At 36.6% G+C, this 24,522-nt stretch overlaps 1 protein-coding gene across 2 annotated transcripts in view; it reads left to right on the top strand.

The window, feature by feature from the left end:
- The window catches only part of BEND2 (BEN domain containing 2), a 28,036-nt gene extending 8,909 nt beyond the window's left edge, over positions 1–19,127 (top strand). For both annotated transcript variants that reach the window (XM_075195085.1, XM_075195084.1), the window contains exons 5-11: positions 2,876–2,977; positions 4,270–4,795; positions 6,595–6,795; positions 11,776–11,897; positions 14,427–14,652; positions 15,874–16,077; positions 18,918–19,127. In XM_075195085.1, coding sequence (XP_075051186.1) covers positions 2,876–2,977; positions 4,270–4,795; positions 6,595–6,795; positions 11,776–11,897; positions 14,427–14,652; positions 15,874–16,077; positions 18,918–19,075 — 1,539 coding nt within the window. In that variant the 3' untranslated portion in view covers positions 19,076–19,127. The remainder of the gene's footprint in view (positions 1–2,875; positions 2,978–4,269; positions 4,796–6,594; positions 6,796–11,775; positions 11,898–14,426; positions 14,653–15,873; positions 16,078–18,917) is intronic.
- The last annotated feature ends 5,395 nt before the right edge of the window (positions 19,128–24,522 follow it).

The raw sequence follows: 24,522 nt of genomic DNA, 5'->3' as shown, positions 1-24,522 counted from the left end.
TAAGTGTTTAGCATAATTATTGTAGAAATAAACAATTTGTGATCATATCTGTGTGTATGACAAACTTGTCAAAAAGTATCAATCGTTTCCCTTTTCTCTTTTTTGTGGACTTTCTGAATAATGGGTTTCTGGATAAAAGATTCAATACCTTTGTATTACCTTCAGTATTTTGTAAGCTTGTTACTACACATGTTGTTGATTATTTTAATTTGTAGTTTACTTAAGTTTAAGTTTGCCTTCTCTCAAATTAAAATGTTAATTTTATGTATCAGTAAACATTACAATTATCTGACGGTCAACTAAATATGAAAATTCAGTTTTTCCTGATCAAGAATTCTTTCAGCAAGGAGGGGATTTCTGTGAGCAAATCTTGGCTTCCGTGTAGCTTATATTTTTTACTGTCATTGCAAATATAAAGTCTGCACATTAGCCACCCACCAAAACCTTGCTCCAAGCATATAGAAACACTGTGGAGTAGATAGGATTAGTGCTGCCTGATCCGGTGCACCATCTTCACTTGCTTTGTAAGTCTAAGAAGAGAATTTTGCTTCATCTATACGTCTCTTTTTGTTTTTTAATTAGTTATGTTTTAATTTGGGGGAGACCCTGACTAGCTTGATCTCCCCATTTACACTAACATTGTTAATGTAAACCAAGTGTAATAGACCTTCTTTTACTAGATCCAGTTTACAAGGATAGTGTAGTGTTAGCAGACAGAAGAGAAGTGTTTCTACTTTAAAATTCTGGATTTCCTGGTATCCAACTCAAAAAGTCTGAATATTCCCAATCAAAATAGGTGCTTTAAAACACTCCAACCCCTCCTGTGTCCTCCCCTCCCCTTATGTACACTTTAAATAAATTTAATAAATGCTTCTACTTTTAACAAAGGCCTAGATTGTTCAACTAAAACACTCTAAATTACAGATTTGCCACTAGTATTCATTTTATTTTATTTTTTTTGCAAGCATTACAGTCTGGCAAATTATTATATTTTTAACCAACCAATCTTTAATATCATTGTCTTTTTGCCATGAGTCACAGAACTTTTGAGAACAGTACAAAGACAGTTTATTTAATTTATTTGGTCAGGGAAGCGTATCCTCATTGTCTTCATTAGTGTGATTTTCATCCTCAAATAGAATGTACTCCTCCTCCTTATAAATATCCATTGTGTTTTATGAACCTTGTAAAATGTTGCTGCTTTATTGAGTAAGGTTACACTAAAAATGCCCTTCTAATCCTAAATTACTTAATTTAGGGTTCTTGTAAAAACTTTGCTGGTTAAGATTTACACAACATAAGGGAATGATGATTTGTTAGACTGTGTACTGTTGATTGGTGGAGGGGCACAACATAGACATATTGTCAATGACAATTTGTCTAATTCCATCCCAGTGAACAGTACACAAAGCAACAAATATATAATTTGTCCTAGTAAGGAGAACTGTGTGTCTTTTGTTGTCTCCTCCCCTGACCTATCTCCCTGGGGTGCTCGGCTTGCTATTACCCAGCCCCCTTGGGTGACCAGACCTGTTTCCAGTAGTGTCTCACTCAGTGCCATTGCATCAGTCGGTCTACCTCTGCCAAGCAATTCACATTTGGAATTATAGTAATCTATCCACAATTAACTTCTGCAAAATAGACATACCCTATATATGTTTTTTTATGGAGCACAAAATATGTATTATACATCCTATTTTACATTGTTGATGGGGTGGGGGGAAACATAGACATAGTAGTGAGAGCTGACCTACTATGTCTGTAGTCTCCAGCAGGGATCTCTCTTTCTGGGGTGCTCAGCTCCCTTGTATGTACAAGGGAGCTGAGCACCCCAGAAACAGAACACTGCAGAGACATGTTACCATTTGTCAAGCCCCCTTGTGGTCTGAGAATGTGTGCCTCTGCTACTGATGCCCATTTGCTGCTACTCCAGACACTGCTGCCAGTCTCCCACTTTTACTACTACTGCCCAATACCATTCACTGCTGGTGATGCTGAGGGAGAGCGAGTAAGCTCAGGTGGAGCAGAAAAAGGCAGGGAGAGCTTCTAGAGAGCACAGGAGTGCGAGGCCTCTCCTCCCTCCTTAAGTGCAGGAAGCACAGCAGGTGGTGGTGGTCAATTTTTTTAAAATGTCATTACAATTAACGGTTCAAAAGCTTCTTTTTTTTTTACCGGTAAATGGAAACCATGCACAGGAGAGGCCTGATGCAGGACTCTGCTGCGCTGCATTCTCTGAGCGTTGTATGTTTGTTAAATGAACAATGAAATTAGCAGGGACATTAATGTGAAAGACAGGCAACGGCAGACAGGTGATGGATGCACACAATTTGTTATTAGTAAAATAACATGCCTGAATAAGTGGGTTTCCCAGATTCCACATGTTTTTCCCACTGTATGTGGTAACTGAAATGGGGATTGACCCCAGCTGTTATTGACAGTTGGGACTAGTGATGTCTTTGGTCATCTGAGTTTATAAATGGTTGTGCATGGTTAAAAGTCCAATGTGCCTCTGACTACATATGTTGTTCAGTCAGCAAGTGATTAAATAATTTGTGCTCTTTGTAGAGTTTTGGGTGTGCATACTATGCTTGCTGCGTGCATTTCTGTAAGTTATTCTCTTGTTAAAACCATGTTTTATGTTGGAGTTGTGCCATGTCAGTGTGACTTCACAGCCAGTGATAAAAATGGAGTGGGTAGAAGCTATATAGAACCTATTGTAAGGATAAGAAAATAGTTGTGATTCACCACCATGATGGTTACTGACTTCATAAACATCATTGCTAAAATGTGTTGTTTTGGGTGTTTAATTAAAATAACAGACTGGCGTGTTACACTGCAAATGTAAATGACTACTAGTAACACTTTCACATTGTAGGCAATGTATGACATAGTCCAGAAACTGGATAAGAAGATGGATTTACTCCAGAGGAAGGTTTCAGAGATGCATCATGCCCGGATGAAACCACACTTCAAACCTGTGAGTCACAATGTTACGTTTTCTTGAAGCCTACAAGTGATATTTCAAACAACCTTATATAAGTTATCATGAGGGAACCTCAATTTTTCTAAAATGTTTGTGTTTCCCTGCACAAGCTACAAAATACAATGGAGTATATGTTTATGCTTTATTAATAAAACGATTTAAAACATTACATGTTCCCATTTGTATGCCCGCACACTAATGAATGCAGTTGTACTCAGTCAGCTTGCAAGAATGAACTTCAACAGTGAATCATACCCTCTATGTTGATTAATTACTTTAGATCATCATTTAATTTTCTAGAGGTGGAGCTCTCCAAACACTTATGTGAGGTAGAGTTACATAGCTCAGAATGTAATTACTGGGACACTCAGGTCCACTGATATACCCCATTAAAACCCATAAATTTGATTCATTTTAATTAAAATTTACCACACCTCTCATTATGGTAAAGTATGGGTTAAAAAAATTGTTTAGTGATAGAAATATAGGTTAATTGTGAAGAAAAAATGTAAAAAAAACTGGATACACAAAGACCTTGTTATACCAGTTGAGAATAAATTTAGATGGGAGCTATAATTGTTGTCCTCTAAAGGTCAAACTGAATATACTTGATATACTCTTTAGATAAATATTGTTGTAAATCAAATGATACATATTGGGTTTAGATGCTATTTTGTGTAGCGTGTCTGGCGTGAATCACCAGAGGAGGTTGTTCTAACAATGGACGAATACAGTAAAGGCGTGCAAACAAATTCAGTTTTAACAGACCCACCGAAAATCACATTTATATCTGTTAGGAGGCATATTTTTTGCACCTGCTAATACTCACTGATGACGAGGACTTATCATAAACCAGAAACATATGCTGCTGATACAGAACCATCTCGAGGTGCATAAAGTTGTGCATATGGGCTTAAATACGCTTGTTTTCCTTGTTCTTTTTTTTTTTCTTGTAAAGAGTACTTTCCTCTTGTTTTCTGCATAACACTTCATCAGCCCTTAATTTAATGAACAACAATATTTGATATTAAGAGTATATCAAGTATAATAATTTTGACCTTTAGAGGAAAACAATTATAGCTCCCATCTAAATTTATTTGTAACTGGTATAACGGGTTTTTTGTGAATACCTGTTTTTAACATTTCTTGTTCATGACCAACCTATATTTCTATTACCAATCTCTCCATTTGTAACCCATATTAGGTGCACTATTAATCAGCACTAGAAAACATTTATTACATTTTTTTTTATGAAAACTTTTTTTTTTTTTTTCTTATATATGCAGAGGCCAGTTAGCCTACCTGCCAACAGAAGTAATAATCCCTTAGCTCAAGGGAAAATGAGATTACAGAAACTAAACCAAAGAGTTCCAAGCTCACAGATCCCACAGCTTCGGCGAAGTGCTCAAAACCATGCATTAAAACCTGAAGAGGGGAGAAACCGCCACCACCAAGGCACTGCAGCATTTAAGCCTGTTCCTTCAATACCACTTCCAAGAGAACCTCATCAGACTCTTCATAGATTAAGTCCACCTCTGCCAACCATTGTATCTACCCATTCCTTGCAGTCCATCATTACTGTCACAGACGAAGACCACAAAGATTTAAAGATTGAGACATTGCCTGAAAGCACTTGTGCTTCACCACCGATCATCAGTGCATCCTTGGCAACTTCATCAATGTGTTCAAAAACGGCAGGAGAAAACATTAAGGAAATTGAGACAGTCTTGGTGCCATGTGTACCTGTGCAAAGAAATATCATTACCAGTGAAGAACTGCCTTCATCTTCAGTTCAACCTGTTCCTATATATGGTGAGTTGCACATGCTTCATTGTAGAATTATTAACCTAAATGGGGTGTCTATTCTATTAAATGTCCATACTGCTAAACCGTTGGTAAGCAGGTAAAGTGCTCCATTTTATTGTTGGATCCCAATAATTACCTGTATTTCAGTGTGTGTTGCTCCTTTCCAACAGTCCGATACCAAACTTCTAATTGAAATAGTAACTGCTAGGAACGAGTATGGTTGCTGGGGTGTTGTAATATAAAAAAAAATCTTCCATAATATGTTACTGGTGGGCTAGTCTTCTGGAGGGTCTGGGATTTACGAATCACAAATGCAGCATGCTAAAGTGCTATTACCATCAGTCATTATGAGATGATATAGTTACTACATTCATAAGCACAGGCAATATTTTTCAGATGAACTGGGCTGTGTTCCTTTCAATCATGTTTGAACGGGAGCAGTGCTGCTAGGAATAGCTTTAACATGAAGGGCTACTGGTCGAGAGCTGTGCCCATTTGGACTTAATGGCTTTAGAAATCTTAGACATATAGTCAAAACTGATTTACATCTCAAATTCTTACTGCAGGCTGTGGGAGACTTGGAGATCCAGTTTAATCTGTAGGGGAGAGTGGTCCAGAATAAAGTGGATGTAGGGGTCCATAGAGTCTAGACTTAGGTCAGTGCGTGAGAATTATTGGTGGTTTGATTAATAATATTCAGGTTGTCCTCAAGTTTAAGTTTCTATCTCTCCAAACAACTTTGATTTGTAGGTTTGTCATGAGGGATATGAGGGCGTTCGATATTGTTTATATAGGGGTTGAAAGCCTGTCTAGCGAGGGGTCTGTAATTGCATTATCGTCACAGGCACAGATAATTAAAACATATGTGGCTTCTTCCACGAATGTCAGACATGAGCAAAGTATCTGGCAGTGGAACAGGGGAGGTATATAAACAGCACATATGATCATTGGGTTATTGTGACTCGATCCTTGGAGAAATACAAATCGTTCTTAGATTCTGCATTCACCCGAGATATTTTATATGAAAAGGACCTCTTAATTAAGCTAGTCACTTGAAGTATAAAGAGTGGTACATTAAGCGTATGCAGGACTGCTTAAGATTACTTCTATCCTCTCCAGGTGTATTTCCTGTAAACAGAGTATAGATGGTGCCGATCTATTCAAAAAGTGAAAGGCAATATGTCTCTTGGATTCATCTCTAATCCCCCTCGTGTCACATGAAAGAAGTGTAGCCATATTAGTTGTCATCTTAAATGTATTAAATCAGCTGTTCTACATCCCCATATTCCAAAATCAGAGCACCTATTGCCTACATTGTACCCCTGAGGTGTTGCAAATGTATTAATGCATATGAAAAGGACAGGAAAAAATGGGCAAAGCATATCTGTAAACTTGTCATGTCAACAATAGTAAGGGCAAGGTGTATTGCCTGACCCACCCGATATGTTTCCAGTATAGATTCACCCCCAATACTTGTTATTTACATATTAAAATAGCTTGACAGTCAACTAGTGTTGTGCACAGTATATTGTTATGGGTTTTTTTTGTTTTGTTTTTTTTAAGCCCAAGGCCACCAAGTTAAGTAAATTGCCACCTGTTCCTTTCCCACAAATTCAAATAAGAGCCTAAAGGATTTGGAAGATTCTAATAGCACATGATTCAGTCTATTTGCTTCATAGAAAATGAAACAAGATTACTGTTTAGTTCTTTGGGTCATTATTTGCCAGCATTTGAAGTCCTATTATTTTTCTTTAATGTAATGTGTTACAAATAATGCTATTTTGTTTAATGTTCCTGAATCATAGAGTTTCTTGGAGACCCAAGTAGGAATATTAGAATTCCAGGAAGCATTTTGGTAAAAGCAAGACAGAAGACGCAGCCCAAGTATGCCGCCCGTTACTTGGTTCGTGCCTTGTTCCCTAAAGAGGCGTTATTGGCTAGTACTACAGGAAAGAACGTGCAAGGATTTATGGCGCTTGATGTGAACAAAGTTTCAGCTATACGAGGTATGAAAGATATAAATAATTCCTGGTTTGCTATGTCAGAGTTTAAAGAACTTGTTTCAAAGGATTGACTTAGATGCAGTAAAAAAAAGAATAAATGTAGGGTTCTTTAATAACTTGAGTAAGATATGCCCATAATAATTAAAAGAAAATTCCCAAAACACTTTCATGCCTCAATTGTGTGTCTTGGCTAATTGTTTTTTGAGACTTGTCAAGCATAAAAATTATTGTATGAAGCGTCAGGTGAGTGGTGCATGTGCAGCTTTGTGTAGCTGCACAATAAACTGTGCATTTGTTTGCTCTATATGCCATATATAACAGACAGTGTGAAAGCCAAATTCACAAGTGTGAGTACGCTCTATGAATACTACCCAGGGTGTTCATAGAGTTTATTGATTTTAGTGTGTTAGGATGTCAGCGTTTACACTGAGTGTACAAATGCTGAGTACAATATGGAAGCTCACCAAGAGCCTGTGTGGCTCTAGCCATATTCATTGGATGAACAACAATTATGTTGGTTATTTAACAGAACAATGTTTTGGTCTGTATATATTCTCCACTTGTCTCACTTTCATAATGTAACAAAGAAGAATAAATAGCAAAACAAAATAAATTATATATGTACATGCCTAAATGTGTAACTATTTTCAGTGACTGTATTCACGTGAGACACTCAAGAAGGCATGTAACCAAGTGTGTTTATAGATAATAAAAGGTGAATAAAATTATTCAAAGGCAGATCAGATATGATATTTAAATCCTTTATTTGAACCATCTGAGTTTAGATGCACCAACGTTTTAGACATAAATAATTTTTTTTATTTTTATATATTTGTATCCACTCAGATATATAATATCATCAGATATATAATATCACATATATACAGACTACCATATACACATATCAGGCATATATGTATAGACCTTTACCACTAAAATGTCATTGGACATGAAAAGTTCACATAACCTTTTGACATGGTGGCAAGAAAGAGTCCCTGTGCTTTTCAGCACTAGGACTTGTTGGATTTTTTTTTGTTCCCCCCTCCAAAAAGCAGACAGCCCAGTAGTCCAGTTGTTGCGGCTGGTTACTGTGAATTAATTTGACAGATAATGTTGCTCTCTCAAAAATCATGGTATACCAGTCCAGTGTAGCTAGTATATGGGATGCTGGGTAATGGGTCGGGAGTTTTGTGCACCCCATGTCTGTGTAACAGACATGGGGTGCCCCTTATTTCCTTAGCCGCTACCAACATCAGGCTGACTACAAAAGCCCTTGCACTTTTCAGTGCCTGGACAGACTGTAATTAGTAGAAGAAGTAACTCTCTTTTTTATACTTATTATTGATTCCATGAGGTAGGTCTTGGTCATGGTATCCAACTTTTACTGACTGATTACCTCTGGTTTAAACATATGTGAAATTGGCCAAACTACTCCCTTTCGTATATAGTGTTACACAGGGATATAAGAATGTATACAATTTCTAGTTGTAATGATTATTTATGGTATGGGCCTGATTCATCAAAGCACAAAATAAAGGAACGTAAAGTGCGTTTTTTTTTTGTTTTTTTTTAAATGCACGTATTTCTGGCATACGCCTGTCTGTGTTCATCTACAAGTGGATCTGAAGAAACGACTCTTGTTAAATACAGGCCTAGTTACCCCATCTAGGTATCTCATCAGAATGCACAGATTTAAATTTTTTTTATTAAATACATTACCGCCTGCGAACATTATAGTCATTAATGAAAGGGTTTTTTTCCCCTTTTCATTTTTTCCATGGAATACATTTATTATAATGTTATCAATATCTATTGTACATAAAATGCATTTTTACAGTTGCTCCTGATTGCAAACACGTGTTTTGGCATACATTCGTGACCGTCATCAGTATCAGTCGGCACTTACACCTGACCTGTAGCTGGTGCAAGCGCTACAGCTGATAACCACTTTCCTGAGAGAAGCCCAAAGCTTAAATCGGACAGATGTGCGTGTGCTAAATCTTGGCACACTCTAAGTACATTGACTACATGCACACTTCCCTCCCCCATTCCATCCATGAAATTGTAGGCTGTAGCAAGTATCCTTTATGTTAGAAGATGACTAGGATGTACTTGCGTTCACTGGTGTGTATTCTTTTTTTGAACAGTGCAAGCTTATGCAAAATAGGGCATGTATTGGCATTTACATTCCTTAATGAATCGGGCCCTAAGTGTGGTTTCAGTATGAACATTTGGATATTAAATGATCTTGTTACATTTTGCTGTGCTTTCAATTTGAGGAAAAAACAGGAAATTAATTGAGAAAAGCTTTGTGAAAAACACCAATGGTTCTATTCTAAACAAAAAAGAACCCACAGTAATTGAACTGCCTGCAGCCTCAACTGTCCCCACCATCTAGAATTTTATGGTCATCTTGCCAAGACTAAGCACACTCAGCGAAACGCGCGTCGGCGTCTCGCTGGATATTTCAGCCATTCTGTTTATTATAGTAGGGGTATTTTTTTGCATGGCCAGATTTGCTCAATAAACCCAGAGTTAGTGGAGCTATACTTTGGTAGTTAGCAGTACACCTCCCGTAATATGTTTTAGTCTTGGGCTATATCGTGTTGCAGCGATTAGCATGGCTCTTTTCTCCGCTGCTCTATACTAGCTGCTGACACATAGCAGTCATTAATGAGGTTATCCATTTGGATGAATTTGAGGAGTTGTCTTACTCCACACTAATTATCTTGAGCCATCTTGTTTACCTATGCAATATCCATTATATCTATATATGGCAATGAGTGCATCCAGCTAGTTTTTAATACACACTGTTTTTATAAAGGATATTGTAGTATATCTCGCTGCTTTTAATTATCAATAAAAGTTATATTTAAATTTTATCTGATTCCACACTAATCATTATAGTTATCTCAATGAGCTCCAGTGCACCTCATTATCCTTCCCTGCTTTTTTTGTTTATGTACATCTTACAATCATATAGGAAATAACATAATGATGTCACATAGAACATTGCAAACATTATTACATTCCCTATAACATCAGATTATGACAATGTCTATAAAATGATACCAATAAAAAACCTTCAGATTTAATTTAAATTGATGTGTTTCTGAATAATATTAGCTTATTCCACACGGAAATCCATAAATGGACTGGGCAAAATTATTGGCACCTTTGTAGAAGTACCGTAGTCAGAAATTATTAGATTTTAAACAGGTGATTCTCCTTCACTTTGCAACTGAACTGACCTGTGGTGAGTAGCAGGTGTCGGAATTATAAAAAAAAAAATACTGAAATGAGCTTGAACAGAGAAAAGGACACATTCTCCTGATTTGTGTTACTGTGTGTACTGCAATCCGCATGGAGAAATGAAAGAAAACCAAATAATTGTCTGAGGAGGTCAGACAGATGATTGTAGCTAAGCATGTAGACCTTGATGTTTCCATTTCCACGTACGTAATGTTGATAGGAATCTTAAGGCCCAAGGCACTTTAGTCAACCTCCCTGAATGTGACCGCAAGAGAAAACCTTATCAAAGATTGCAGCGCTGGATTGTCCGAATGGTGGAGAAAGCACCTCAATTAACTGCTCAACAGATTCAAGCTCCCCTTCAGAAACAAGGAACAACAGTTTCAGCTCCACTATCTGTTGTTAACTGAATGAAAGGAGGTTATATGGTAGAAAGCCCATGACTGCCCCACTGCTTAAAGAGAGACATAAGAAAACCCTACTGGAGCTTGTCAAAACACACCTGAACAAGCCAAATTCCTTCTAGGAGAATGTCCTATGAGCAGATGCGACCAAATTAGAGTTTTTTGGCAAAGCACATCATCCCTATGTTTACAGAGCTTAATATTAATCTTTCTAAGAAAAAATAATAACTTCCTTAAAGTTAAACATGGAGGAGGTTCATTGATGTTTTGGGGTTGGGGTACTGTATCTGTCACTGCGTGCTTTGAGCGTGTGCATAGCAACATGAAATCTGGACAGATTATCAGGCCATTTTGAATTGCAATGTTTAACCCAGTGTCAGAATGCTGCTTCTCCATCGAAGGTCATGGGTCTTCCAGCAGGAAAATGACCCCAAGCACACTTCAAAAAACACCCAGGAGTGGTTCAAGACAAGATGCGGAACTATTCTGTGGCCAGCAGTGAGTCCAGATCTAAATCCCATAGAACACCTGTTGCACAGGAAGAGTGGACCAAACTGCCAATAGAGAGGTGCCATATTATGGCTATAGGAAGCTGTTGATTGCAGTTATTATTATTGCAGTTTGGTTTGTGTTACCAAGTGTTATGTCTAGGGTGTCAATCATTTTGTCAGTGCCATTTATTTTCATTAAAAAAAAAAACAATTTTATATTAACAGTAAGAATTGTGAAGACTAGTTACTGTTGTTAATTTCAACTTATGTTTAGAGGAATATTAGAAAAAAGGGCAAGAGTGCCAATAGTTTTGCCCATGACTGTATATATCCATAACAAATATAATGTTCTACTTTTTTAGTATTATTATTGGCTTTTATTTGAAGGGCACCACAAAGTTCTGCAGTTTCGTACATGGCTGTAGTATAAACATAGTAGTCCTAGGTCACAGGGGTTGAGGACAGAGCCTTGAGGCACCCGTTTAGAAAGGAGGTAGAGATGGTGATGGATTGGTTTTAGAGATAATAGGTGAACTAAGAGAAGATATATTGGAAATGTCAGGGAAGTGAAGGGCATGCAGTACAAGATGCATGCCCTTGTACTGTAGATGCATGCCCTTGTACTGTAGATGCATGCCCGTGTACTGTAGATGCATGCCCGTGTACTGTAGATGCATGCCCTTGTACTGTAGATGCATGCCCTTGTACTGTAGATGCATGCCCTTGTACTGTGTCAAGAGCTCCAGGTCCAAAAGGATAAGCATGGAGAAATTATCATCTGAAAACATAAGTTTAAGCTTATGTAGCTGTGATTAATGCTTGATTTTGTTTTCTAGAGTTCTTGGCATCTGTATTCCCTGAATGTGATCTTAGTGAATATGGAAAGGACTGGAAAACCTGTACCACAAATGTTAATGCCATGATTCGTTGTTTACATTTAGAAACGAAAAAAAGCACTGTAAGTTGTAAATTGTATTTGTTTGAATATGTGTTTGATACAAGGCCTTTTTGTTTGACATTACAGTTGCCAGTTGAATGCATTCTTAGACTGTTCATTCAGTAATATTTCTAATATTCCAGTTTACTATCCTACATTTTTAGACTTTACAAATGTTTGTGTGTATTGATATAGGACAACATTTCATAATTTGTGTCTATGGTATTCCATCACAAATGTCACACACCAGGCTCTATAATACAATGTAAACTTATGAAGATCACCTAATGCTTGTCATTTACAAGACACATCAGCATCTGAGTATTTTGTTGCATTAAAGTGGAACTAAACACCCCCTCCAAATATTTTGATAATGAACTATGCTATCTTGTGTTTAGTGGTTGTTTACATGCTTTGTTCTAGCATTTAAATGCTAGTTCATCACAAGAAATTTGTCAGTGAGTATTAGGCCTTACTCAGAAATTCATTCCAAAGTTGTCCATTACACTCTGTCATATTTATTTTCACACTACATCTCAAGTTACGGATTTGGAGCATTCTGTAGTCGGCAGCACTGTATTCTACAGCAGAATTTGTTTTCCTTTTTTACCCTCTTTAACATGTTTCACTTAAAAATGAAAGTAGTATTTCCATTACCATACAATTGTCATCACTCTCAGCATATACAGCACAACAGCTCTCGCTCACAAAGTTGGGTTTGAGAGATTGTAAAATTGATTTGGGAATTGGTATAAGATGCCTCAAACATTGCGGCCTTATGCTGGTGATATTCTTTATAAGATAACGAAAATATATATGATTTGTAGATATTATGTGAAGTGAAAATAAATACATTACAATTTAAATTAAGCTTGGGTTAATAGGAAAGGTAGCCTTGGGAAAGGTGTTGGTACTGAAAGCACTTAGGGCTAGATTTACTAAGCTGCGGGTTTGAAAAAGTGGGGATGTTGCCTATAGCAACCAATCAGATTCTAGCTTTCATTTATTTAGTGCTTTCTACAAGATGATCGCTAGAATCTGATTGGTTCCCACAGGCAACATCCCCATTTTTCCAAACCCGCAGTTTAGTAAATCTAGCCCTTAGAGTGTAAAATGAAAAATATGAAACCCAAGTGCATAATAAAAAATTACGTGATTTTCACGCAGGATTAACTGTGGAAAATGTCATGTTCAGCAAAACGAGTTTTATAAAACCACTTTAAGCCAAAAAACCTTGTTTGTTGTCTTTTTAAGTGTGTTGCTCTAATCTTAGTCCAATTCTCAGCGATGCACAATGGAAGAAAGGATTTCCTGAGAAGTTAGTACCCCTATCTTCAAAACTGGATTTTAAATGTTGCCGCACATGGACGATTTGCTCTTCAATTGTCCCTGTTTTTACGTAAAGTATATTGGATTATTGGATTTTACCTTCTGAAACTATCTCACCATAATTTTACAGGTAAAATGGGAACAATAAAAAGTAAATCACTCTGTGACACAAAGTAGCATTAAATCTCCACTTGTGAAGAAAGGGCCACTAACTCCTCGGGAACCCTTTATTCCAGTACATTACTAGTATGTAGACTAAAGCGCAGCGGACTGCTACATTGTAGTGAGGTGCTCTTTCATTTACTGGTTCTTGAAATAGTTCTATTGTCTCTGATATTTTTATAAATGGCATTAGCTGAAGCAACTATAATTGTCAAGGGTATTTTCTTCCCCTGAAGATTAGAGTGCTAACATTGGACTCTTAGGGGCGTATTCAATTGTTTGCCGTGACCGCCGAAAAACGAGCGCGTTAAAACTATTACCGTTTATACGGTAATTACTCGCTCAATTTCAGCTCGCAGAGAGCTGAGCAGCGAGCTGAAATTGAGCGAGTAAATTACCGTATGAACGGTAATTACGCGCAATATTACCGTATAAACGGTAATAGTTTTCGAGCGCTCGTTTTTCGGCGGTCACAGCAAACAATTGAATACGCTCCTTAGGGGGGTATTCAATTGTTCCTCCGGGCGCCGCCGGAACGAGCGCGTTAAAACTATTACCGTTTATACGGTAATTACTCGCTCAATTTCAGCTCGCAGCTCCCTGAGCAGCGAGCTGAAATTGAGCGAGTAAATTACCGTATGAACGGTAATTACGCGCAATATTACCGTATAAACGGTAATAGTTTTAACGCGCTCGTTTCCGGCAGCGCCCGAAGGAACAATTGAATACCCCCCTTTGAGTTATTGTTTATGGTGGACCCGATTGACATAATGTATTGTTTTGTTTCTATTTGTTTATTGATCACATTTTGTTTTCTTTACAGCTATTGTTTTTGTTTGTTACATTTATTTAGTTTTTGTCTGCTAAAATTAGATGTTTTTTTCTGAACATTTCTGAGTGCAGATTACATTTAAATTTTTATTCTTTTCAAATATGTTAGTCACTTGTTTTTAAGAAATTTTCTTGTGCAGTGTACATTTGTCTAATCTGCAAGTTAGGTGTTGATAAAAAGAATCACATGTGTTTTGTTTTATTATTAATTTATTTATTTTCCTGAAGGCAAACATTTATCCTACCCAAGCTACTTCTCAAGCTCCTGAAGATTCAATTTGTTTAGACTCTGATGATGCTATAGAGGAGGACAATGAGGCAGAAGTCCCAGAAGATAACGTACAGAAGACAAACTCTGGAAAAACAAATTCATTAAACAGACAGAAGGATAACAGAGAATCGGTACCTCAGGCGCTGGGAACCTCAATAAAACAGCATTCTTCAGATCCTATAGGTAACATTCCTAACTAGATAGTCTTCTAGGTCTAACTTTAAATAAATCATTTGTAAAAGTGACGACTCTGCTGTTTTTCTAGTTACAGTTACTAACTGTACCAGTTATAACAGCCTCCTGGATTTGTCAGGGGGAATCACAGCTATTTACACAGGAACTTTCCAACCTGGTGGCAGGCAGGTGCCGTACATAACGGGATAAGCTCCACCGGGTACAGGATATTAATATAATAGCTTTGGTTCCTCATTATAACTTATTAACTCCTCCCACTGTACCCTAAATGAGCAGTGTGTGTGTTAGGGAATTTAGACTGTAAGCCCCAATGGGGCAGGGACTGATGTGAATGTGTTCTCTGTACAGCGATGCGGAATTAGTGGCGCTATATAAATAAATGATGATGATATACATGTGGATATGTGCTGTGCTATCACTATGTGGTGACCAGAATAGACTAGTCAACAGAGTGGATCTATTTTCTCCATACTGATCAGAGTGGACATTATCACTTGTTTTCTGCCTCCCTCTCTGTCTGTTTTTTTTGTGTGTAATTTGTTTTTATTGGTATAATAAAGACATGTATACATCTGATGGACTGAATATATAAGCATTATTAACTCAAAGCAACATAATCCATCAACTAATAAATGACATTGGATATAGTAACAAACAAAATATACAAGACAACTGAGAAGAAAGAATGAGAGGAAATAGAGGGTATGGAAGGGGGTAGGGAGGGAGGAGAATAAGAGGGAAAGGGGACTGCTCATACCTAGTACCATGATGTCAGACAAAAGTGTTTGACTCCTGCCTGTCCGTTAATATATCTACCCAGCCAATCCCCCAGCCACAGACGGCCATCCATGGTCCTTAAGGGAGCGAAAAGATAGAGACTCTTTAAATTCAAGCCAGCGGAGCCACATCGCTGCGTATTCGGTAACCTTTTTTTGACCAGATAGGGTGATGTCATCCATGAGCCTGTAAGGTCAATCCATCGGAACCATTCTTGCACGCTAGGCGTGGCAGGAGACCTCAAATGAACCAAGATAACCGCTATGGCTGCATTATTCAAATACATCAAAATCCAAAATAATATGTTTATTCATGTATATAAAAAGTACTAACAGGGCCCTTCTATATGTATTTATTTTTAAGGATAATTATAATGGGGTTTTTTTTTCTCATTTTGTAATATTTCTGTTTTTTTTTTTTTTATCTTTTCAGAGCATTTTGGTGAACCTTGGAGGAATGTGCAGTTACCATTCTCAGTTATATATATAGGCAAAGGAAAGCCTCGTCCAGAGCTCTCTGCTCGGTATTTGATTAGGCATCTCTTCCCAGAGGATATTCTGGTGAAGAGCAATGTGTATGGGAACCTGGAACGTGGTGTCCTGCCTCTAGACACCAACAGGATTGGTGCTTTAAGAGGTACAATTTACACAGCCAAATGGATTGTAAAAATATATCAGCTCTTTGAATTTTCAACTCTGTGGAATGGGCCAACATGTCCATTTAACTAAATATTATTAGTTAAAAGGAAATACACAACCGTAAATAACCTTATGGTTACAAAAATCAAACTATGTATGAACAAGTGTAAACTTTAGTGAACAGTGCCCTCCAACCTTTTCTTTCACATTTATATTCCCATTTTGCTGCCAATTGATTTGCTTTTCTTCCCAGTAGTATAGTGGCACTGTTTATGCTGGAACTTTAGAAACAAAGTATAGTATTTAAGTACCATTTTTGTAAATGTTCTTGTTTAGACCATATTAATTTCACATCTAAATTGCTATATTTTTCATGGTTGCACTTTGTTGTGAAATGAAAATATGTAAATTCTCCAATTTCTAGATGTTTATTCTTGTTTAAAGTCATGTACAAATTCTGCCCTGTAATATACATATTATGTTAATTTGTATGTCCCTAGGAAATTCACCCCAGTGACTTCCACAAGTCATTAGGATGCACTTGATGAGGCAGACACAGCTTATGTGAATGCTGCATGCTTTAACGGTCTGTGGAAAAGGTGTGTGTAGATTTACCTGTCTGACACAGTGGGGCATATTCAATTAGCTTTCCGGTCCGCGGGATCGCGCCGGAACAGCCCCGAAACTTAATACACGGTACCGCAATAACGTGGATTTTCGTTCACAGCCCATAGGGTTGCGTACGAAAATCCGCGTTAATGCGTTACCGTAATACCGGCAAGAACGCGCACTTTTCGCGGTAACGGGCGTTACCGTGAACCGGAAAGCTAATTGAATATGCCCCCGTAAATCATTGATAGGTTTTAACAATAATAAACTTGTACAAGCACACCAGTAGGTGACGCCTCACATATACCAAAAAGTGTCACTTCACTTAAATGCAATAATAGCCAAACAAATATATGAATACATGGCGCACCCATCATCCAAAAATTATATCTAAATAAAAATCACTTTCTTTGTGTTCAATCAAGCATCCAATGGTAAAAATCACAAGTCCTTATAATTTTGTTGGATTCTTCTGTATGTGTAATTTCAAACAATTGTTTCAGATTCCGCCTAAAAATGAAATTAAATACAGAAAAAAATTAGGTATATATTCCATATTGAGGCGGAATCTGAAACAATCGGCTGAAATCACATGAACTGATAAGCCAAAAAAATAAAAATGAAATGTACAATTTGTGTGTGTATGTATGCGTGTGTGTGTGTGTGTATATGTATCTGCTATATAAATGCCTAGTGGCGTGTGTGAAAAAAAAAAAAAACAAGCTGCAGCGCCACCTGCTGGGCAGAGTTATACACTGACCTATATATTTCTTGAAGGAGAAGTGACAGTTGGGAGTGGTTGGTGGTTGCCGGGGGTGACAGTGGGGAGTTTTTACCACCTTAAGTAGCTTGATGAAGGATGTGGCGATGAAGATGAAGGATGAGGTGATGGAGAAAAATGATGAGGTGGTGACATGTTGACAAAACCACGTTAAAAAAGGGCGCTTGCGTCGGGAAATAACGCTCTTCCCCTGAGGAGGCCTGGGCTAGGCCCAAATGCATGACAAGAACCTTTTTAACACCTTAAGTAGCTTGATTTGACTAGAATGCATGAGTATCATGCACGCGTTAACTTGTGTATATATGTGTGTGTGTGTGTGTATATATATATATATATATATATATATATATATATATATATATATATATATGTATATATACATTTTAACTAATGTAAACTTTGTTCAGCTTAAATAACTAACATTTACCTAAGTGATAGTAGTCCCTGCATCTTATCTTCTCTCAGCGGTGGTCAACGCTTCCACCCGAAATATATAGCTTTTATTGTATTTTCAAATCTGCCATTGCCTTTTATGTCCGCAGTGATGTTCTATGGGTTTGAACTTTTATGGTGACTTGAAACAAAATGCTTATTAACCCCTTCGCCACAGAGCCTATTTTGGCACTTTTTGGGTTGTCACATTCCAACATGAATATCAGTTATTTGTTTGTGCGGCACTCACACAAATTATATCTTGAAAATAAACCATCCAGAAATACTTTGTGGTTCTTGTTTTGGCCAATCGGTGCTTTAGGCAGATAGGATTGAGCTGTTTGTTAACATTTTATGTTCAGTAGGCTTGTAATGATCAGCAAAACACACTCAAAATAAATATATAATAAAAAAGCAAAACAAAACTGCTGGTTGTATTGGGACATCTGTTTTGGACAACACCAAAGCAATGTTGTACATATACAATTCCAATGTAAATGGAAAACATTAAATCTCAGATCAATATAAACAAGATATTAAGATAAAAATAGGAGTCCGCTGTTATGACGCTAAACTGTAAACTTTCTTCCGAATATGTCCAAAGAACAGTAACCATACTTAAAGCAACTGATACTTTTCAGAGTGCATATTTAAATTACATAAAATAGTGAGAGTTTCGGTACACGCATCCTTCCTAACTTGTTAATTTATAAACTAGCAGTTGTATTCTTCTGATTTACTGAAAGTTAATTGCATGTAAACACCCCTATGTTTCTATGAGAATTTAGCCATATGTACATTCATTGTCAAAATTAGAAATCTCATAATGTATTTAAAGTATTTTAACAATATGATTAGTTTTACAACTGTGTTGTTGTTTCTGCGTATCTTTAAATAGAACCGAACAGTGCTTAAGTCTTTCTTAATGCACATTCACAAGGGTACAGGGTACTGCTATACAAGTGCAACTGGCACAGCTGTTTATATAGTCTGTTTATTTTATTTCATTGTTCCAGACTTTCTACAGATGAATTATCCAACATTTGATTTGAAGGAATGCGGTCATGACTGGAAAGCATGTGTGGCCGCAATTAACAGTACCATCCGCAGCCTACGCCATGATCAGAAAAAAGCAACAATGCAAACTCGGAAAAAAACCTCTCTTGGTAGTTAGATGCCATGGGCACAGTTATTGTTACAGCCTATTAAAAACCATCTGATGGCGACACTGTCAGTCATGTTTTGATTGCTTTTCATAAAATTCTTCTCGGTTCCGGGATGTGCCTTTGTCTACTGAAGAGTTGTTTTTTTTTCTACTGAACCAGTTTTTCTGACTACTTTGAAATACAATCCACTGCAGAAAATAGAAAACCACACTTTCATATGTATTTGGGGTTTTTGTTGTTTCTCAACCTCTATCCCAAAGACTTGCAATGGTTATCAGCTCGGCTATTAAAGGTATTGCTTTATTTTTATTTTTTTGTGTCTGAAATATTTTCTTATTTAAGAATTGGATGCAGGTCCTCTGTTATGTAAAAATAACCCCTAACCAAAAACAGGTTGCTCTATATGGCTATCTTTTGGTTAAACTATTTTCTTCTCTTGTTAAATGGTGTTGCTTCACCTGAGGCAAAAGATAACCAGGATACACACTAGAACATCCAACATTTATTTAACTTGCGTATTCATATTTACAGACAAGCACAAGTGTATACATTTGTTAATATTGTAATACAATAGCACTGGTAATAGTGTGATAACCTACTATACATGACATTATTGTAATTGGTGAGTAGCAGTGTGAGTGATAACTGCAGATTGGTGCAGTTATTAGAATCTGTGAGTAGTGACAGTCACTGAATAGTTTAATGCTAGGAAAACGGTTACAAGTCATGTATTATAAGGAATACAGTTCCTCCTTCAGAAGATCGTTCTGTGATCTTTATAAAAAATATAGTTTTGCCATATTATATGGTTTCCAGAACAATTTAATAGTTTTGTAATTTAGGGGATCAATAGCCCAGTGAATACACACATTTTGAAAGCATTTCATCATCTAACCTCTTGTGGCTGTTTTGGTAATGGGTGAATATTTGAAAGCTGTTTAAAATACACATGCTTGTTGACATGTTATGTTATTTGTGTACAGGGAAACATAAGCAAATTATAGTTCTGTGTTGACAATTTCAGGAATACTGCAGGGATTTTTCATATATTTTTGTTAGCCTCTATGATGCAGATCACCAAACAATCTTGGGATTATTTAACAAATGTGAATTTTTTAAACATATTTTTAAATAAAATGCATGATGAAATAAACAAACCAGTTCTTTTTTTGTAGGTAGATTGTCTCCCCAGTGAAAGCTGCTTAAGTAGAACCCAAGTGATGGGCATCACCTAGTGTGAACAGTGCTGCAGGTCCTTGGTGATCCAATCCTGTGTTCCAGAGTTGCCAGATAGGTGTGTTTTGGTTTTATCAGATTGTTGATATGTGGGTGTGTAGAATGCTATTAACTACTAGCCAACTGGTCACCGTTTTAAAACGGTGGAGCAGTGGCCTTTTCTTCTTAGCTGCTTTGTAAAAGAGCAGGCAGAAATTAATGTTGTCACTCTCTGGAGAATGCTGACACACTTGACCTCGCTGTCAGTAACAGCCACAGGATTCAGAGATGGTGCCGGGAATAGTCTAATTTTTGTTCCTGGCGCTCTAGTCACGTGTGTTCAAAGTGAATGTTATATTCTGCTTCGCAGTCCCAGGGCATTACAGGAGAGGCCTGTATCCATGCCGGCTACCACTATTAGAGCCATTTAAACTGGATATAATAGAAGGAACTCAGTTAGGTCTAGGTTACACTGAATTACCAAGTTAAAAATCAAAATAATATATTTTAAAAAATGTGGAAAAAAATAAATATAAATGCATGCTTGCATTTATAGTCTTTATAACGTCTTCAGTTTTAAAATAAATTATACATAGTAGGTATCACTATACCCTGACTACATGTTTAGGTTAGTTAATGGTCTTTTACCAAAATGTTTCCTATTTTCCCTATATAACAGACTTAAAATAAAAATATTTATTCCAATATGCTTCTATTAGTAGAACCTATCTCTACAAAAAAACAATATAAAACTGACATTGGTAGATTAATAAAAAAAAATCTAAAATTAAATTATTACCAAAATAGAAGCACCCCGCAACTCAAAATTGACTTGGTCATGTGGGGGGCTCTGTTTATGAAGTAGGTAAATAAACATTAAATGTTGTCAGCGCCTGTACTCATCTGTATAAATTTAAATATGTCTAGCACATTAAAAATACAGGGAGTTAGTAGCCTTATTTGGCTGCAATATACAATCTTGCAAACTGAAAAATACAGGTGCGGCAAATCGCCTGCATATTTCTTCTTCTTTTTGCTTGTAAACCATTACATATCACACTTTCAAATCATGAACTTTTTATATTTCACCTTCTTAGAACAACATTGTGAATTTAGTGTACAAAAAAGAAACCATATTGCGTATTTTTATTTTATGCATTGTCTGTTTATTTTATTATTAAACACTAAATTACTAGTGAATAACACTACAAAAGTATTTTGCTAAGGAAAACCTTGCTTTACTATCAGTGAAGCTTTTTAAACTCATTTTTATACAGGATGCCAAGATTATTAATTGGACCATATAACCTTTTATTGTTTCTAGCACTAGATATTGCTATTTAATTACAGCGATAGGCAATGGTTAATGAATAACCTAGTTCTATCTACACCTAAAACAGAACCACGTCACCAAAAACCTGCCACATTGTCTACAGCAAATTCTAGAGAGAACTGGACTTCTACTTGAGCAGCTTTACAAAATTGCCCACAGGCTTCTCTGTTGCAACACTTGGTTCTCTACAGCACGGTCAAGTCATGTATAATATTTATATAACTGTCGCTGATGCACTTCCTACCATTTTACCATTGACTTCTGGGCCCTCCCCCACACTATAGGATTATGCAATGGTGTGCTTTGTGTTTTAGGTTTAGTGGCACTTTATATGTATTAAACCCAACATATGTTTTTAAATATAGTTTAAAGGTAACACCAAGTACAATTTTATGTTCTAGGTAACCAGTTACATATTATTATTTAAAGAAATGTACCATATTCTGTGTTGGACTTTGTTGTGTGTGTATAGATTTTTTGTTAAATACTTTCATTGTACTGTTATACTGATCTAAAGACATGCCCAGTGGAAATTAATTTAACAATAAAGTATCTTATCAGATCTTACATTTTTTTTAAAGCTGCTGTAGTGTTTTGAAGTTATTCAGTGTATTGTATGCTTTTTAGGGCAGACATTAACAGATGTCTATTTATTGCAATTATTTTTTCCTTCTCCATAATTTATATTCAATAACACACATCTGTGTGACAATTTGAAATGATACAATATGGAAATTAGAGCCAACAGCTATGTGAAATGAACATTAAACCATTAAGGTAAACAAGGTAAAAAAAATTAAACAAACTTAAGGGTCATTTTAGATTTTTAACAGAAAACATGGATATATATCAAACAAATATCAACTAAAACACATATCAGTAACTTACTCTGATTACATAAATATAAAAACAAGCTCCGATACTATTCTTCCTTTATTGCCACAGTTTAGTACATATTGAGTTTGACTTTACAGCCCATGGTCCTGCACTTCTGAAATTTTAAGCATTGTTACAAAAGGTCCATGTATGGAATTTTTGGGACTGTATTTTTTGGTATTGTTGTTTTATTCACCACATTTTATAAAAAGGCTGCGCTGTTTTTATGATAATCTTGGTAGTTTAACAAGCTATCCAATTCTGTGTTTATAGGGGTTTTAACTTTTATATTCTTCACAGCTGTCCTTCATTTTCTGAACAGTATTAACCATTTAACTATCCCCCCAAAACCGAAGCTCATTGTTTCTGGGTAGGTGCTACTTTGCAGCCATACCCTGCCTACACTAAGCAGTATTACATCATTTGTAATATGTTGGATCTGCTGTTTTACATGCTATTTCTTATCTTCCATCTTGAGATGGCTCTTTTTATAGTATATGCCATTATCCCTTTTATTTATTACACACAACATGTAGCTCTTTACCACATGTTTTATGTCATTGTATGTTGTTTATATTACAATCCCCTCAATGTAAAGATGACCATGCCCAAATAAGCTTACAATATAAGAGATGGGGGGTAATACGTAACGTAAGTTAGCGGAATAACAATTCTAGCTGTTGGTGGAGATATATGTCCATGGAAGCCACAGTGCTAATTCTTGGTTCAGAGAGTTGGTAATTACAGGCACAGTGTTAGTTTCTGGTAGCAGGCACAGTACCAGTCCATGGCTCTGGGCAGTTGGCAATCACAAGCACAGTTCTTAGCCGACAGGTGTGGAACCCAATGCAGTCTGTAGCGTTCCTGTCAGCTTGAACCAGTCTGGCCATTTTCCTCTGACCATTCTTATTAACAAGGCGGTTTCGTCCACAGAACTGCCGCTCACTAGTGTTTACAGAGAATAGTGCACAAAACAAAAAACATCTAGAGACTGTTGTGCATGAAAATCCCAGGAGATTGGCAGTTTCTGAGATACTTTAATCACCCTGTCTGGCACCAAACAATCATTCAAAGTCACTTAGATAATTTATTCCCTTTTCACTATGTCTGCGTGCCTTTATGCCTTGAGTTGCTGCCACGTGATTGGCTGATTACACATTTGCGTTAATGAGCAGGTGTAGAATTGTACCTTATTAAGTGGCCACTGGCACATTAGTACATCCTGCTGTCATGGAGCATAGGTCCCATTGGATTCTCACTGGGATATATTTAAAGCTAAGAAAACGTATTTGACAATTTATTATATTACTAATTATATTACACATAATATACCCAGTGATTATTCTAGACCATATTCCAAACTGTAGAGTATATTCAAGACGAATAACTAAAGCTCAATTTGTCATAGACTCCTCACTTCTGTTGTCTTAAGATTTTAAATATATTTACTCTGTAGCGCAATTATTACCATAGTGTGCAGTGTGCTGGATACCAGGTATTACTCTAGGTGTATACATTACATGCCTGGCCTACTCATATCTCTTAAAATGCCATCTCAGAAGATAATTTAAACCTAATCCCTGGATATCATTATTATAGCACTTAAAGTATAGACTTAATAGCCATAATACACATAGAAGCCAATATAAAAAAACATACATTACTGGACAAAATGGCCAGTGACAATAACGTTTCACTTGTTGAGTTACAAAATAGGATTTACTCACAGAGTAAGACCAACAGTGCTTTTGTAGACGAAAGGAAATGGGAAATCATAGATGCAACAACCTTAGGCTCATTGGTGTACCTGAAAATGTTTAGGACAATGACCTTGAATTCCTTAAAGATATAACCAATGATTTGGGCACCAATACAGGAAACAATTTTGTGATAATTGAGAGCTCACATATCAGGCATGTAATGTTTTAGAAATGACAACAGACCAGTCATAGCCAAATTTGTTAATGTAAGTGGTAATGAGGCTATACTGTCAGCTTACAGGCAGGATAATCTAGTTGTGAAAGACCATAA

Source organism: Mixophyes fleayi, chromosome 2 (assembly GCF_038048845.1).
Source record: "Mixophyes fleayi isolate aMixFle1 chromosome 2, aMixFle1.hap1, whole genome shotgun sequence".
In the NCBI taxonomy this organism is placed as follows: Eukaryota; Metazoa; Chordata; class Amphibia; order Anura; family Limnodynastidae; genus Mixophyes; species Mixophyes fleayi.
Note: the sequence above shows the minus strand (reverse complement) of the source record. Positions and strands in the feature narration are given on the sequence as shown.